The 19,095-nt window shown below is 38.0% G+C and overlaps 1 protein-coding gene across 1 annotated transcript; it reads right to left on the minus strand.

The window, feature by feature from the left end:
- Window positions 1-9,092: 9,092 nt before the first annotated feature.
- PCDH20 (protocadherin 20) lies at window positions 9,093-15,083 on the minus strand. The gene is made up of 2 exons (XM_025364465.1): window positions 14,272-15,083; window positions 9,093-13,221 (listed from the first exon to the last, which is right to left on the minus strand). Exons 1-2 carry the CDS (start codon window positions 14,401-14,403, stop codon window positions 10,495-10,497), a joined length of 2,859 nt encoding a protein of 952 aa, XP_025220250.1. The 5' UTR covers window positions 14,404-15,083; the 3' UTR covers window positions 9,093-10,494.
- Between the last annotated feature and the right edge of the window lie 4,012 nt (window positions 15,084-19,095).

The following is a 19,095-nucleotide window of genomic DNA, read 5'->3' on the forward strand; positions in this document are numbered from 1 at the left end:
ATCATTAAAAAGTCAGGAAACAACAGGTGCTGGAGAGGATGTGGAGAAATAGGAACACTTTTACACTGTTGGTGGGATTGTAAACTAGTTCAACCATTATGGAAAACAGTATGGCGATTCCTCAAGGATCTAGAACTAGATGTACCATATGACCCAGCCATCCCATTACTGGGTATATACCCAAAGGATTATAAATCATGCTGCTATAAAGACACATGCACACATATGTTCATTGCGGGACTATTCACAATAGCAAAGACCTGGAATCAACCCAAATGTCCATCAGTGACAGACTGGATTAAGAAAATGTTGCACATATACACCATGGAATACTATGCAGCCATAAAAAAGGATGAATTTGTGTCCTTTGTAGGGACATGGATGCAGCTGGAAACCATCATTCTTAGCAAACTATCACAAGAACAGAAAACCAAACACCGCATGTTCTCACTCATAGGTGGGAACTGAACAATGAGATCACTTGGACTCGGGAAGGGGGACATCACACACCGGGGCCTATTAAGGGGAGGGGGGAGGGGGGAGGGATTGCACTGGGAGTTATACCTGATGTAAATGACGAGTTGTTGGGTGCTGATGAGTTGATGGGTGCAGCACAGCAACATGGCACAAGTATACATATGTAACAAACCTGCACGTTATGCACATGTACCCTAGAACTTAAAGTATAATAATAATAAAAAAAATAAAATAAAAAAAAACAAATATCATTCAGTTAATCCCATCCCAAACTGGGTTTGAGATGAATTCAACAGTTCAGAGCTATTCATCCTAGCTCTAATCAACTGAGAAATATTTTATGTAAATAAAAACACCTCTGTTTTTTTCTTTCCTTTTTTTTTTTTCCTGTGGCTTTGTTAGTAAAAGTGAAATGAACATGCAGTGGAACACAGTAGGACCACAATATGTGATCTTAATTTCCATTTATATTTACATTGATTATTATGATATTTTTAAAGTTAGAAAATGATATGTATTTAACACCTTTGTATCATAACGATTGAAATATGTATTGTAAAAGTTACGTGGATAAAACAATATTTTGTGAAACTGAGTCAGTTGAACTCGACCTCTAATGGATGTGTTACATGTTTTTCAAGATAGTGTAGTCCTTTTCTATTACTGCTGTAATAAATTGTCACAAATTTAGCAGTATAAAATAACACTCATTTATTAACCCCTAGTCTTGTAGTCAGATGTTTGGTTACCGACTGGCTCTGCTGATCTTTGCCTAGTGCTTTGCAGTGCTGAAGTCAAGGTGTCAGCAGAGTGGTGTTTCTTTCTGGGAGCTCTGTGGGTGAATCCTCTTCCAAGCTCATTCAGATTGTCAGTGAATTCAGTTTCACGTGGTTACTGGACTGAGGTTTCCATTTCCTACCTGACTGTCATCTGGGAGCCTTTCTTATCTCCTTAAGGCTAGATAATCTCCCTATTTTAAGGTCCATATGTCAATTACATTTTCTAGGTAAATGCAACTTCCCTTTTGCCATGTAACAGTCACAGGTTCTATGAATTAAGGCACGGTTACATTTGGGGGACTCTTAAGCCCATTGCAGTTAGATTGATAAATGGTGATTGTGAGAATAATGAGCTTCCTTTATGAAAGAGCAACAACTTAGTGACTGAATATGCTCAAGGAAGATGAAAGGGGAAGAAAACATTGGTTTCTTAGAATTCCTCCTGGCTCCATGAGACAGAGGTTTTGTGTATTGTCAGAGATTTTACCTTTCTTTTCCAATACACATACTTTTAATACTCAGGTGTTTTATCTTCAATTGAGTAAAATAGCATTTCCCATCAAATGATTTGATTGCAAATATTGTTATGATACATGGCATCTAAACCAGGATGTCCTGAGTCAAACATAAAATACAAAAAAAGGAATTAATTGGATTTCCTTAAGTTATATTAGATGTTTTATTTGAAAGAATTAAAAGCCAACATAAATTCAGTTATTCTTATACTCAGTTACTCAGAAATCTGTGCATTCATGTATTGAATATATTTACAAATAAGATTGGGGAAATGGAACATTCTAAAGTGCTTTTTATAGAATAATAGTATTTTGTTGGATTAGTTCAAGAAATCGGACATATGAAGGATAGTTGACTTTGCTAAATTTAAATGCTTAGATGATTCAGTGGAAGTCTTTTAGAGATAAACTAAATACACGTTACTGAAGTTCTTCTGTTTGCAGTGAATTTTAACTGCTATTTACAAGAAATTCTGTGAATCAAATGGCACTTTTTACTGTTAAAAAATGATGAAAGGGGCCGGGCGCGGTGGCTCAAGCCTGTAATCCCAGCACTTTGGAAGGCCGAGACGGGAGGATCACGAGGTCAGGATATCGAGACCATCCTCGCTAACACGGTGAAACTCCGTCTCTACTAAAAATAATAATAATAATAAAAAAACTAGCTGGGCGAGGTGGCAGGCGCTTGTAGTCCCAGCTACTTGGGAGGCTGAGGCGGGAGAATGGCGTAAACCCGGGAGGCGGAGCTTGCAGTGAGCGGAGATCCAGCCACCGCACTCCAGCCTGGGCGACAGAGCGAGACTCCACCTCAAAAATAAAAAACACTAAAAAGAAAACAAACAAAAAAAAAGATTGAAAGCATCATAAATAAGAAGCTGTCTCAACATAAACCAATGGTATTTTTTAGCACCTGGTTCATGGTTAGCATTGCTCACATTCATTTGACTTTGAATATGTTTAAATTTTATAATTGAATTAGAAAAATGGAAGGAAACTTGTTTCGCAATTTACTAAAGCAGTGGGTAAGTGGGAGAGGAGCTGGGTGAGTGACGCTTTTTTAGAGGAAGAAAGGAAATCAAAATAATTTTATTTATTTTTAAAATTAAAAAAAATAGTTTATTTTCTTCCTTTGCTCTTTTTATTCTACCTTTACGGTGTTTTGATTTGTTCTATGAATTGTTTAGAATTACCTTCTGTAGTGTATTTTTCTTCATAGTGAATGTATCTGCAGTGATTTTATACATTAATATTAAAATGTCCTTTCAACATACATTTCACCAGACATTATAACATGGAAAAATACTGTAATATAGTATTATTTGAAATATTTATGCGACAAATCGCAAAGTCCATTTTACATTCCATTAAGTCAAAACTTCACGTTGCCAAGAAATTACCTTAAAAAAATTTACACAAAACTATAAAACTGAGGTGATATTACATTTGCAAAATAAAAACTAGCGCTATTCTTTTGAAATATAGTGGCAGGGTTACTTGTAAATATGTAAAGTCAATGAATATAATAATTATTTTTAAATTATTGTGAAAGGTAAGCATATGATCTTTTTAATAAGAGTGATTGGTTCACATCTCAGTACAAACATTTCTTTGATCATTTAAGTGAAAGTTGATCTTTGGAGCTATAGGGAATTTTAATATTTCAGATGCATATAGGAAATATATAAAAGCAAAAGTAAAAAATTAGATTTGACTATTCTAGCCGTAGAACACACCCAACCCTAATTTTGTAATTCATATATACTGATATTCTCCTCTATTAGCCTCGAATATATAGGGCATATCTCCAGGTAGCACTTTTATCTGTCATAACATTTCTTGTCTCTCTCTGGTAGAGGTGCTTATGTAACAGCTACAGGTGGGGAGTAGATGGGAGGAGGAATGCATTCATTCCTATATATGTGCGGTTCACATTTGTTCTCCCAAGCTGGAGAACAACTGTTTTGATGGAGAAAAATTTTATCCCTGTGTACAGCACAATGATTTGCTTGTAATAAGTACAGACTAATAGTAAATATGTTTAGTAAATGAATCGTTGATGATAATAGTGTTTATCTTTGTTGAAGCTTCAGGGTATTGGACCCTAAAACTGTAAGGAATAAGAAAATGATCCCAAGTTCCCTGGGAATTGTAACATTTTATGATTTACTGAGATCCTAACATTCAGTTATCCTGAGTTTACATTCAGTTACCTTATTAAATGTAAGCCTGGTCTTTCTCTTTTTCTTTTTTCTTTTTCGATTTAAAATATTTTGAGTGACATCTTTTTCCCCCTATATATAGTGATTCCAAATTACCTGATGACAAACTTTTTTTTGCTCAGCTTTAAAAAAACTTCCTTTGATCAACATCTCCCCATTCTCATTTTCAAATCAATCATGTCCTTTGTATTCACACTTGAGCCTGCCTTTTCTATAATCTAACATATAAGTGAATTTTACATAAATATTTATTCACATATTAGAATCTAATTTATTTCTTCCATTTTTCTGCTAATTTCATAAAACTTTTCTTGATTATTCTCACATATTCTCTAAAGTTTTTTTTTTACTATTTTATAACAATTATTATATTTGTCAAATATATAAATTTATTTTTTTATATATTTTTCTCTTTAGAAGGTACAAATAACTTCATTTGGAAAATTGTGTCTTTTTTCTCTAAGTACATGCAAGATAAGTGTGATTCTTAATAATTCATTTTAATAATTAATTTTGATGGACCTCATTTTTAGGTGAGATTTATCTCAGAAAATTTATTTTAACACCTGGTATATTGTCTTTGTAAATATTTTGTTAACTTTCTAATAAAGGTAAAATTAAAGGATATGTCTTAATGGAAACGTTTGAAGGAAAAGTATACTCTGCTAGCTATTTTTGGCAGGATTTTGAACATTTCTTTCATTTATGACTGCTGTCTTCTCTAATCCACCCTGCTAATTTTTTTTCTTGTTTTTTTATGTCTTAGTTTCTTCAACTGTAAAATAAAGAGGTTGGACTAAGTTACCTCCATAGTTTCGCAATTTAAATAATAATCTGTATTTTTTTTTTTTTTTAAGGCAGGGTCTTGCTCTGTCATCCATGCTTAAATGCAGTGAAATAATAATCTTGACCATCATGAGATTTCCAGATGAGAAGGATAATGTTGTCATAGGAATTAAAAAAAAAAAAAAGTCCAAGTGTCCTAAAATGCAGAATTTGAATAAATAGAGCATACTGAGTATATATAGGCCTTTAATCTAAAACACTATCAACTTTATGGAATTTTTTAATGTAACATAAATACCAGTTTGGTGAAAGAATGAGCAAATAAATTGATAAGACAACCTCCCATGGCACACCATTTAGTTACGATAGCAATAATTAAGCTAATATTTGTGGAACGCGGTCTGCGCAAAATATTTTGCATGAATTATCTCATTTAATTTTCATTTACACCATGAAAGAGACAGTAAGTTCATAATTTACACATAGATGAGTCTTAGGAGGGGAAATTAGACTTTTCTAGAAGCTGGGACTGTATATAATATTGTTTTTACATCTGCTAAATGTTTATTTAGGCTGAGTTTGAAAATTCTACCATTTGGTATTGGTTCTTATTAAATTCTTCATTTAAAACAACATAATACTTGAAGCATAAGACGTGCTAAGTGACTTCACTGGGTTTTAAAATGATGTTAAATGTTTAAAATAGTGATGTTAAACCTCAAGACCTGCATACTTCTTGGCTCTAACTAGCCATTTCACCTGGTCATATTTCCCAGGTCTTGTTAAGAGTTGCCTACAACCAACATATCATTCTTTCTTGGTATTCACATAACACTTGAAGTTATATTTACACCTTAAATTATCCACTTGACATTTTATGTCTTAAGTTTTCAACAGGAAGGACTCTTCTACATGTGCCTATTTTTAGTACAACCACAAGTAAAATACTGCAAATGGCTTAGATGAAATGTTCTTTATGAGATCAACCTCATATTGGAATATCTGTCACATGGGCACAGAGTAATGTTTGTTAAATTGAAGAGGATTGACAGTCATAAAGATGAAATAAACTGGGTAAATTAGTGCCTTTATAATTCCATCTGTGTCATAAAATCCAACATTGGAGAAGGGGGTTATGGCTCCAACACTTTCATTGCTGACTTAATGTTTAGTAAATGAGTTCTGTATCTTTTTCAAACTTTTACAAAAGCTCAAAATCAAATTATGAAAACTATTTACTTTCTGGTCATCCCATGCAGATTATCTCCTATAGCATCAATAAACTTGTAAACAGCTATACATTATTTATATCCTATATTACCTTCTATAATAAATCTCTTTTATATTCTCTGGTTTAAGTCCCCATTTTTCACTTAAATTGTCACTAAATCTTATAACTAGCATCCAGAATTTTCTTCATCATAAGCTCTACACGTGGTCAAAAGTGATCTTTTAAAAACATAAACTCTCTGGTCTAAATGCTTACAAGTCCCATTACCTTTCAGATAAAATTGTAACCTCCAAGTATGGCACATAAGTTTATTCATTATTTGCTGTACACTTGTGTCTCCCAGCTCATTGTTAATCATCCTTTTTTTAAATTCTCTTCATCTCTTTAGCCAAGGAAAACTGCAATATCTGTGGCTCTTCAACCATGACATTCTCACTCCCACATGTGCTTTGCCTACTGCTCCCCACTCAAATGCCCTTCCTTCCTCGCTGCCATTTTCTCTTGGCTAACTTTTCCTTTATTCAAGCTCATAACTTCCTCTGAGAAGGGTTCAAAATAGACTTTACCTCCTTTAGGGAACCTTTTCTGACTTTCCAAAATTGGGTCAGGTCCTGCTCACACAGCATCCAAAGAATAGGCATTTATCACATATGTTTTGAAACTGGTTTTCTTATTGGCTTTTCACAGGATGATGTAAGTTCATTAAAAGACTTGCAATATCAGTACTAAAATATATATGGGATAAATGACTGTATGACTGATTTTTTAAAAATCACCACGGTATTCTTACTTCTTGACATCAGCGGGTTAAGTTTTAAAGTTCACTCAATTTTGTTTTATATCCTCAAAGGAAGACGTTCCTAGTTTAGGAGTCTATTTTACAAATGCTACTATATAAGGACAATTATATACAAAAAGTGACATTTAAAAATGATTATAGGCTATGTATTTATGTATGTATTATCTGAAAATATACATGATTTGTTATTAGAAGTAGAAATAACTTTAAAAAATACTGTGCTGGAACTTTTTAGCTCAGGAATCCAAACTGTTTTAATTGATTTTTTTTTCTGCTTTGTCTTCTTGCAGACCCATCAATTCTTTACAATAAATATTTATTGACTACTTGCACATAAAGGTACAGCGCTAGGCAGAGAATGCCTAGATCAGCGATATGGCATTTTGTGGCAATTTTGACTGCTTTTTCTCCGTGAGCAAATTTACCATAGAGGGATGAAAATGCTCAGGTATTTCTGACCCTGGCCTCCATGAACTGAGGCTGCCCAAGGAGTTGAAGAACACCAGGTGGTTGATGCTGCCCTTTCATTACATTCTCCATTGTCTGCCAGGGATCAGGACCTCACAGGGTCCTCACCTCGGGAGGAGAGATTGGACCCTGAACCTGCAGAGGAGAGAGGCTTGCTTAATTTCCCCCTTTATAGTTGTCAATTTAGACATTTTCTGGGAGCACAAATTAGAATCCTTGTGAGAGATGTTACTGCAATCAAATCAACTTCATATACCACTCCTAAAAATTGCTTGTAGTGATGTTATTTCACAATAAAGTCATGCCTGGTGTTTTCCTAAAATACATGTAGAAAATCCAAAACACTACAAATTTACATTTTTTTGAATGCTTCAATACTACAAAACTGTTTTAAAGAATTTATTTTTTTCCTCTTCCAACCACCATTGATGAAAGCCTAACTGCCAGGAGAGCTTCTTTTTTTTTTTTTTTTTCTTTTTTTTTTTTTTTTATCAGGGTCAGGAAATCTACCCTAAGTAGTCAAATAACGTAAATTGTTTTTTCCCCTGTAGCTGAAATTGCTATGTTGGTTTTAAATTTCCCAATTCAAATTAATGAACAATTTTCTCTGTGGTGTAAGAGTGAATTTGGCAGTGCAAAGATCACAGCAATCTCTTCTTCATTAAATTGGGCAAAGAGAACTCACTGGTTCACAAACTGTTAAATGGATATTAGGGGTTTTAATGAATGGAACATTTATTTTTGTGCCAGCTCAACTAACAACATTGACATGATTAGCATACATTTTGGCAACTATTCTAGCACAAGGTGTCAGTAAAAAGGAGCTTTTATCTTTGAGTTTAATTTACTTTAGCTTTCCTTGTTATTAATGTTTTTAATGTGAATGAGATGTTTTTGTAAAGGAAATCCTGCCACAAGAAGTTATTCAGAAATACATATTTTTATTAATGTTACAGGCATTTCTCATGCTGGAGATAAAGTCCATTCCCCAAAACACATGAACCTTCTTCAAATTTGGAAATGAATCGAAAATTGTGCTATTTGTACTGATGATGAAATTATTGCACTTACGGAGGATTCTTAAAAAATAAATAGTGTTATTTTTATCTCATGAAGTTCCTTTCTTTACAAAAAAGAAATAAGAAATAAAATATGACTCTTAAGAGATGTTTCCTCCATTGCTCCATATCAGTTATAAATGAAAAGTTTTGGGGGTTAAATGATCTTAGTCTCTTAGCTCAGATGCCTCTCATACAAAAGGAATTTCCGATAAAAATATATTTAGTTTTTGTAACAAATGTTGCTGCCTCATATACTTATTATTTTATTTACCGAAATTCTCAAACTGAAGAAAAATAAGATAAATGAGTTAACTAATACAAATCTAAAAGAACTTGATTGTTTGCATTCAATTTCTTTTTTTGCAGAGTATTTTTGTTTTAGAAATTATCGCAAGTTATTGCAACACTGCTAGCAGAGGATTTGTTATAAATATGTGGTAAAATGAAAATGTGTAATGATATTAAATCTATAATCAATTAATATGAATGTGCACATACATGGGTGCAAATTTTCATATGAACTTACATCAAATATTTAGGCATACTCTCTTTCTACTACATATATGTCTATAACTACACACGCATTTAATAATTTACCCAATGTTTAATTGAGTAATGAATTAGTTTAATATAAACTTTAATATAGCAGAATACTACAGTTTACTCACATTTAACCCTAAAAACAAACAAATGACAGGCACTTCAGTGAAATAACAAGCCCATGTTCAAATATAAAATGCTAAAAATGATAAAGAAATTATGAAAATATACCTTTAATTTGCAGACATATAAACACTTTTGGTACAGTACAGATGCGTGATGCCAAAAAGTAAAATGATCCAGTTTAAGCTAACACATTCCTTGTTTATACAGATTATTTTGCTATAGCTCTCATATAAAATAATATTTCCAGTTCACACAATGAATTGAAAGTGATAAATCACTGATGAAATAGCTTTCTTCATTGCAAGAGATTCAGTAAAAGCTAAATTATCAAAGAAATCTGCTGCAGGGCTTACAAATAAACTGTTGGACTTAATCCAAAACCAAAGAAAGGAAGGCAGAAATGGTAGCCAACAAACCTAAACAACAACAAAAAGATACGTACAGTATAACTTTCATATAAAAGGCCCAACTAAAACAACCAGTAGTGCACACAAGCCTCTAGAAGAATTCACTTTTAATATGATTTCTATTTTCTTATGTGATGGAAGATTTTAAGCCTATAAAAGTCTAATATATAACCCAAGTATAAAGTACAACCAACAAGTTGTGAAAGCACTAAAATGTCATGAATGCCTATGAAGCAACTAAGGATTGAAGCATTTCTTTGCTTCTGGCTGTTTTTCTTGGGCATAAGATCTAGTTACACTTTCTGTAACGAAGAATGTATGTGTGTATATATATATATATATATATATATATATTTCCCCTGTAATAACAGCAAGTGCAGTGGTAAAGCAAACAGAAAGCAATTCGAGTACACAGAAAGTGGAATACTCTTCAGCAGATCGAATTTGTAACACAAGGCAATGTTTTTATCCTTGCTAAAAAGGAATTGCACTTCTTTTTAATGCCTTCTCTTTCAAACTATATATGCACTTTTGAGGTAATAAACATTCTGTTTACAAGTGCATTTCTTTTTTTTCTTATATATTTAAATAGGGTGAAATTTAATTTACTTTAATTTCATATTTGTTTAATGTTAAAAACAATATATTTAAAATATACTCTTTCATTAATTTCATGTACAACTGTCAAGTACAATACCTCAGTTCCCTGCAAAGGAGCAGCTGATGCCCTCTTGTGGTGACAGGAATTTTTAGATAAAAATTTTTTCCTTTTTCTTACCTTACTCCCAGGTTTTATCAATCATCTGCTTGGTGTATGAAAGCTGCAAACCATGTCCAAGCTTTCTTTTTTTTTTTTTTTTAATAACAGTCCTATGGCTGTTAGTACTAATTTTCACTTAAAAATGCTGTACACATTTTATAACCTCTGATTTTAAATTTAAAAACCTGTAAACAGCTATTTACAATATAGAACAAGTTATAAATTAGTCGTCCTTCATTGTAACTGCCATCAACACTCTCCTTTTTTAGGTAATGAAGATCCAAAGTCAGTTAAAACATTTCTCCGTGTTATTCCACCATGAAATATCAAATATTAGAAATATCCATTGGCTTTCTCTCTCGCATGTGCAAGTCAATTTTTCCTTTCAGTGGAATCTGTACTTCCAAATTTTCATCTTCCCTGGGATGCTTTTTCCCTTTCCTTAAACAGATGTATATGCCCATCCCTGTGACCAGTGTGATGGAACCCAAGCTTATTACAGACAGAGCTACTAAGGTGGGCATACAGGACACAGATTCTACCTTCCTATGAGTCGGTTCTATTGAGATTTGTGGTTCTTTCTCCTCTATATTAATCTCTGGTTCTTTCCTTAAAAGACTCTCAATGTAACTCTCATTACTGACAGTGTCATTGACAAATAGGTTCACCATGACCGTGGAGTGGAGAGGCTCAGGATAACCATGATCACTCACTTTCACCAGTAAGCGATGGAGCCCATAATCTGTCTGCAGCAATGCCTCTTCCAAAGTAATGTTGCCAGTTTTTGGGTCAATCCTGAAGGACTCAGGCCTAGGGCCTCTTCTCCCTATGATGCTGTAAGCTATGACAGCATTCATGCCTGTGTCTTTGTCGACAGCATAGACTTCTGTAACCGGGGAGCCTGGGAGAGTAGAAGGCAGTACTAACAGATAAGACATATTAGACTGAGGAAATAAAACAAGAGGAGGGTTGTCATTGATATCTAGAAGGAGAATTGTGATTTTTGCTGTAGAGGAGAGGGCGGGCTCACCCCCATCAACAGCCTCAACCCACAAAGTATAGGAGCTTTGCTGTTCTCTGTCCAAAGAGACTTTAGCCCTCAGCATACCCTTTCCTGTATCTATGACAAAAATATCACTCTGGTTCACCACAGAGAGGGCAACCCATCCATTTCGCCCAGCATCAGCATCTGTTACACTAATTACTCCAATCTCACCATAGCCTGGAAAGTTTTCAGGCACAAAAAAGCTGAAGTCCTTGTTGATAAACCGAGGACTGTTGTCATTTTTATCCAACACTGTGAGGGCCACAGTGGCTATTGATTCTCTGGGTGGCTTCCCACAGTCAACAGCTCTGACGGTGTATCTGTACTTTTCTTTCTCTTCTCGGTCCAGCTGAGTAGAAACTGTCAGAATTCCTGTGACACTGTCTAAGGAAAAATATGATGGAGCATCAGGTCCCAGAAAATATGAAACTTGGCCTCTTTCCCCACTGTCGGCATCTGTAGCATACAGCTTAGTCAAAAAGGCATTGGGTGAGTTGTTTTCTTCAATGGTTAGTTCTATTAAGGGTTGAAGGAAAATTGGAGCATTATCATTGTCATCTAAAAGTTGCACTTTAATTACTCTTTTGACATGAAATCCTTCAGAGTTCCAAGCCACCACAGCTACTTCATAGAACTGCTGTAGCTCATAGTCCATAGGTTTTGTGGTCTCTAGTAAATATTCATTATTGTATGGTTTGTAAGGTGATAACCTAAACGGGCCTTCACCATCCAGGTAGCAGTTAACCTTGTATTTACCTTCTGGATCTCTTATGGTGAAAAACGCAATGGGAGTGTTCACGGGTTCCAGTTCTTTCAGATAAACAACACCATCTATCTCGTTTGCTATGTAACGAGGGACAATCTCAGGGGGTCTGAAAATAACTTTGATAACGGACACAAGAGCAGTGATTACAGCAGGGATGCAGCCTGGTCCATTAGCAAGGATGGTGAGCTTGTGAGACTGCAGAACACTTCCCCCAATCTTATTGAAAAGTTTAATGACTCCAGTGTTTTCATCCAGGTGAAATAAATCCTTAGATGCTTGTGGAACTTTCTGACTGTAAGAATAAGTAATTTGAGCATTGGTCCCCAAGTCTTTATCCACAGCCTGGACAGCTGCAATTGGGGTGCCCACTGTAGCATTCCCATACACAGTGACATTGATTTGTGAGTCTGTGAAGAAAGGGCAATTGTCATTAATGTCACTTATGCCAATGGTGAGTGTGGCACTGCCCAAAAGTGGTGGAGATCCACCATCCTCAGCTATGATGATGCTCACATATTGGTCCTGGGTTTCCCTGTCCAAAGCACCCATGACAATTAGGTAGGGGGTGCGCTCCCCGTTCTCATTTTCCTCCACGTCCAGGGTGAACATACCATGGTAGTCCAGTAAGCGATAGGTCTGTACCCCATTAATGCCTACATCTGGGTCCACAGCAGGATGTTCTATGGCCAATCGGGTGTTTACAGGTGCATTTTCCGGGACCCACACCGAGATTTGGGAAACAGGGAACTGTGGGGCGTTGTCATTGATGTCTCTTATGGCGATCTTCACCTTCACAAACCTGAAATATTCCTGAGGCAGGACAAGCACATCCAGCAGTAAAAGACAAGAGTCAGAAGAAGGAGAGGAGGAGATGGAAACGCTGCCGCCCCACGCGGTCCCTCCGCCCCCTTCAAGACACAGGGCCTCCCTGTCGATCTCCTGAGCTGAAGTGTGCAGCTCCCCGGAGCGGTTGTCTAGGGTCACGTACTGGCCACTCAGTCCCCGGGAGGCCAGGCTGAAAGAGAGAGGGGGGTTCCACTCAGCACCGGTGCGCTCTGGCAGCTGCGATTGCGGGTCCAGCCTCCCTGCAGACCGGGGCAGCAGCCGCAGGTCCTCGGCCAGGCTGCCGATGAGCACCCCCGCGGGCAGTCCCTCGTTCAGGCTGTACAGAAGCTCGGTGGCCCGGCTGTGACTCTCGAGGCAGCTGAAGGGTTCCACGAAGAGGAAAAACAGAAACAGATGCTGGCGTGGGGGGAGGGAAGAAAGCTCATTACACACACGGGGAAATAGGGGTCTGAGAGAGAAACTAGTGCCCCTGTGATCCTTGCTGTCCCCATCCCCGTTCCCAGAAGCAAAACCTCTAGTTAGAACGGGGGCGGAGAAGAACCCCGCTGCAAAGGGAGATCTGTGGGGCAATGTCGTCTCCAAAACTTAATTTTGCTGTTCACTTTCTGTCCCCTCCGCCCCCGCCTTCCCCCCCCCTCAGTTTCCCCATCACCACCCTCATCCAGCTAACTTCAGAATCCCAAACCATAAAACATCCCCGGAAACACGCCAGAGTGGAGAGGATTCCGACCCAGAGACTGCGCAACGCGACAGGGAAACCCAGGGTAGGTGATGAGGAGGGAGGGGGCTGGTAGTAGAGAGCACTGAAAGGTGGGCAATTTATTTCTCCTTGAAGAGTCTGCCATTAGAGTGCTGGAACACGCAGTGTGTTACACTAGGAGAACCGTAAAAACAACCACAATCGCAATGATAATAATACGGAGAAACTACTAACACTCTCTCCTCCACCTCCAACACTTTAGGTCTTAGATCGGAAAGAGCGATTTGTATTTTAGCACACATCTGAAATCAAACCGAAAGGATCTGGATTTCCACCTCTTACCAAGCCGTCACTAATCCTCCCTCCCTTAGGGGGAAGCAAAGTAAACGCGGAAAACGGTTATGCAAAAACAATCTGTCAATTTCAGTAGGCATTCATAGTCAGACGCCAGCAGCAGGAAACGATCCCGAACCCCTGTATCTAAAGCAGATTGAGCGCACCCCTGATCCCCTCCACCTTATCTGGATACATTTCTTGCTTCAGAAACTTCCTCTCATGACCCAAGGACTTCCCTATTCCTTGTTAAAAGGAAGACACATTATCCCAAACTCCCTTCCCTCCCCGTGCCATCCTTCCTGTGAAGTTTACATGAAGGTAGAAGGTTTGAAAAACCATCCGAGTGGAAATTGCTTCATAATACTGCAACTTGTCGGGGTCGCGGGGCTCCTTGAGCTCCTAACCCTTACCGGCAGGTTCCTGTGGCTGGTGCTGCTCCTGGGACGATGTAGACGCCCCATATCCAGGCGCGGGTGCCAGGTCGCCGGGTACCAGCTCACTCCCAAGGCCCGCGAGCTGCGCGCATTCCCTCGGCCGCGCATTCCCTGGGAGGCTGCAGTCAGAGCGCTCTTGAAGGGAGGGCGGCAGAAGACACTCCCTCTGGGTTCATGCAAATCGCTGGGGGAACTTCAGCCAATAGTCACTGGCTCTTCAATTAAGGACGGGAACTCAAAGAGGGCAGAAAGGCAAGGGGGCAGAAGGGCACATTCATGGTCTCCTGTCCCGGTCGCAGGTAACTGCAGACCCTGCCAGAGGAGCTGGAATGGGGGAGCTGCTCCTGAAGACTGCGAAGAGGCACCTCCGGGTTGGGCACAGTAACGCTTGCCCACTAGCCTCCTTCCTTGCTGCACCAGTCAGATGCTAAGTCCACAGGTTGCTAGCAGGAGAAGGAGAATTAAAATAAATAAATAAGCTTGTATTTGTATATGGATGTAACAGAGAGAGGAAGTCACAGAGCAATCACAGGCGCCGTCCCAAAACGCCCGCTTTGCCACCAGTTCCTCCTGGAGCCTCGGATCCAGCAGTGTTGGCACAGAGAAAGACAACGCACTTTTCTCAGCGGAGGGAAGGAATCTCAACTTCTGTGTAACGTAGGGTGAACCAGAAAAGTAATATGAATTCAGTGAAGGTTTCGACATACCCCAATTTTGAATCTTTGCTGTGGGCAGTGGTAGAGCTTCTGCTAGTTTACTAGTTGGAGGCTCAAATGTCTCTGGGTGTCTGCCTTGTGATCTTATTTTAGAGACAGTAGTGGCTTCTGGATGCAGGGAAGAGCCAAGAGGAAAGTAGAAACAATTGTGCTGTAACACAAGTAGTTCTGCCTGCAAGAAATTTTTAACACATTTATCTAAGTGGTAAATTGGTGTGGGGAGGGGGAGGGATTCACTGAAGCCTAGGTAAAAAATTGGTTATTTTTCAAATTAGTCCTTCCTTCTTTCCCTCCCCTCTTCCTTCCTTCCTTCCTTCCTTCCTTCCTTCCTTCCTTCCTTCCTTCCTTCCTTCCTTCCTTCCTTCCTTCCTTTCTCCCTTCCTTCCTTCCTCCCTCCCTCCATCCCTCCCGCCCTCTCTCCCTCCCTCCCTGCCTCTCCCTTTCTCGCTCTCTTTCTTTCTCCTGGGTTGCCTACTGGAAAACTGGTCCTTGGTAAAGGAATTGTGGAACAGTGTGTTGCCAAATGCTTGCATATCCCCTATGGCTTTGACACTGAATAGCTATATAACATGGAATAATCCCATAACTCCTGGGCTTCTGTTTCCTCATTTATAAAATCAAGGCTAGTGGGTTACTCCAGTACATTAAGCCTCTGAAACACTTTTTGATCTGCAGGTTGCCATATAAGTAATGGAAAAGCCCATGATTCATCCTTTCCTTGAGAAGACATTTCTCTTCATCGCTAGGCTTCCAGATATCCTCTGCACGGTCCTAAACATAAAACCTCACATACTGATGACCAGTGACTGAGCCTAGAATGGAAAAAGATCTTTGATACCTGATTTCCATATGCTTTCTGTAGGAACTACTTCAATTTTCCTCTTCCACCAAATGCTACCTAGAATATAAATTACTTGGCTGAGTTAACTGTTTTGCTTCTGATCCTTCTTATTTTCTCCTCATTTCTACTAATCCTAAAGACAGAGTCCTAAATATGGACAACACACAACATCAAAACACCTGGTGGGTAACAGCTTGTTATTGTGCAAATGGGGCTGTACATGGAGTTCACAAGTCTCTCTATATACAAATTTGGCATATAATTGTTCAAATTATATTGGTCGGGTTCACTGGCTGGTAAAATCAGTTTCTTCAAACTCTTTACCGTGAAAATGGAGCACTGATGAAGTGGTTGAAGTAGTAAACCTCAGCCCCCAACCACTGCCACCGCCCCCCTACCCCCGGCCCCCACTACATACACACACACTCTCAGAGGAACATGCACATCTGAGTTGAAGGTTGGTAAACAAACTGCAGTCAGGGAAGCATGATCCCTCTCCTTGTGCTTTTTAGCTGCTGGTTCTGCCCTACAGTTGAACTTTTGCCATAATTGGTAAATATTTACTTTGAGGTCTGTAGTTGAAACATACTTGACTCCCCAAATCAGTACCAAGCTGCTTCTGAAATGTGTTTAACTTACATCTTTACACAATACCCACAGCTTCCCGAAGTTGGAGGCCCACGGCCAGAGTTAGGCAATCTGTCAGCAGTCAGAGGACCTGCAATCTGAAACAATTCTCCATCTAGACAGAGCAGCAGAGCGGGCTGTTTATCTGCTCACAGGTCATGCCCTCTCCAACAAGTTAAGATCATCCACCTTTTTGGTGGAAACATAGGGAGCCATTTTCTTTATTTTTCCTTTGTTATAAGGACATTGCACAGGAGCCATTGTTTATGATGATAGTCCAAGTGAAGTGACATTTTCTCTTTGTAATTATATCTCAAGTCTTTCATTTTCCCTGGCCCCTTACTCTCCCTTTCCCTGCTTTGCGGTGGATGCTTGTAGTACAGATGCACTTCCTTTTAAAATGTTCCCCCAGCCCACACCAGCAGAATCTTCGTCTTCTGACCCTATCACCCAGCTGGTCTCTATGGAAAGGGTTATTACCATACCTCCCTTTATTAAGTTGAAAAGAAATTAAATATACCCATTTGGCCATAATTATTCTCTAGAGTGTTTCTAAAAAGCATAAACATGAGTTATAACAAAAGTTCTTCATGTAAGTTGAAACACAAGAATTGAACACATCTTGAAAAATAATGTTTGGAATGACACTAACAACCACATTTGCTTTAAGTGACTATGGTGATTGCAAAGTCCCTGCATGGAAGTTTGTCCTCAAGACTGGGAGATCTTGGCATAATATTGAACAATACCTTACACGCCACATTTCAAACCATTCACTGACCTACTTGTTATTATCTTTCCTCTCTGAAAATCCGAACAACGTTTTACGCATGTTTACACCTGAATTGGGCTTAAATAAAATAAAAAGGACTAAATGGGCTTCGTTCTTCCCATGTATCCTTTCTGTGGGCATTGTGAAAGCATTTCCAAACTCTTATTCCTTATGATGCCAACCTGTGACCTACCTTCTCGTGTCACATATTTCTAACGATGACTCAGAAAGCTTCTATGCTATTAGTCCCTTGAAAATAATAATTAAGAACTTCTTAGATGTCTCACTTGCTGTGGGCCTGCTTCCCAGGTGTTTTGTAAAAATCGATCTAGAAGAGCAGTTAGATTATATGCCTCCCAAGCCTATTTTTCCTATAGACAAGGAAAACAACAGGATAGATGGTGTACTGAGCTGAGCCAGAGGAGTGGATGATATTCTCTGGGTTGTTGCTAAGTTCTGTGTGACTTTAGACAAGTCATCAAACTTCTCTGTTTCAATTTCATAAAAAAAGACCCCGACACACTTCATGCACGTATATGCATGAAATGGCTTACCTCATATCTGGCATTAACAGACACTGCATGCTGATACACAGGTTATCTTGATTATTACTTATTGCATTCTATCACTAAAAGATACTATTTTTCATTTACTGCAAGCCTTCTGTTTGTAATTTTATAATCTCCACTATAAAGATGTGAGCATGATTATAAGTATATATCAAGATACCATCTTTGGCTGGGCATGGTGGCTCACACCTGTAATCCTAGCACTTTGGGAGGCTGAGGCGGGTAGATCGTCTGAGCTCAGGAGTTCGAGACCAGCCTGGGCAACATGGTAAAACCCCGTCTCTACTAAAAAATAAAAAAATAAAAAATTAGCCAGGCGTGGTGGTGGGCGCCTATAGTCCCAGCTACTTGGGAAGCTGAGGCAGGAGAATGGTGTGAACCCGGGAGGTGGAGCTTGCAGTGAGCCAAGATCGCACCACTGCACTCCAGCCTGGGCTACAGAGCAAGACTCCGTCTCAAAAAAAAAAAAAAAAAAAAAAAGGTAAGAATAAAAGATACCATTGTTAAACTTTTTATGTTTTAAATCTTTTTAAAAATTTTTTTGAAGCACTATGCTTTACAGGTAATTTTATTTGTATTTCTCAATTAATTCTGCTTCCACTATTTAGATTAGTTTAACAGTATTGTGGTATACACAAAGTTTCATGTAATCACTATATACACAGATATTTAAGCCATAACCATGTACATGTTCTGGTTAATTCATAATTGCAAATAAATATAAGTTTAGAATATTACCTTATTTTAAGGCCATTTCTTTTTTATTTTTTGTCTTGTTAATAGAATATTTAAAATTAGAAGTCCCTTTTGATGAATTAAAATATATGTATGTGTGTACACAAAATATGTCATTAATATATAGGTACCTATGTAAAAGTGTAAAAATACCACATCTACATGTAACATATAATAAATATATATATACAATGAAATATTATATCTCTATTCTGTTTTGATTCAATCATCAAGTTTAAGAGGATGATTACATCTGAAAAACCAATACAACGTCTGAGAAATGATAGATTGGTTATCTAGTGTCAATTATGTTTCAAACATGCTACTAGGTGCTTGACATATGTAATTTAGTTAATACTCATAGCAGTTTTATAATATGGTTATTATTATACCAGCTTTATAGGCATACATAACATGCTTGTCCAGAGCCTGATCTGTGACCTTCAAAATATGTGATCTTTCTACTCTGGTATGCCTTTCTCATCTGAATGAGAAGATAAAGGGCCCACACACATTTAAATGTATTTCTATTCAACAAAC

The sequence above is a fragment of the Theropithecus gelada genome, chromosome 17 (genome assembly GCF_003255815.1).
Source record: "Theropithecus gelada isolate Dixy chromosome 17, Tgel_1.0, whole genome shotgun sequence".
Lineage (NCBI taxonomy): Eukaryota > Metazoa > Chordata > Mammalia > Primates > Cercopithecidae > Theropithecus > Theropithecus gelada.

Coding starts and splice junctions, on each gene's coding strand:
- PCDH20 (XM_025364465.1), bottom strand. CDS start 14,403: ATGCGCGGCCGAGGGAATGCGCGCAGCTCGCGGGCCTTGGGAGTGAGC. Junction 13,222..14,271: donor CCAGCCACAGGAACCTGCCG/GTAAGGGTTAGG, acceptor CCCCCACGCCAG/CATCTGTTTCTGTTTTTCCT.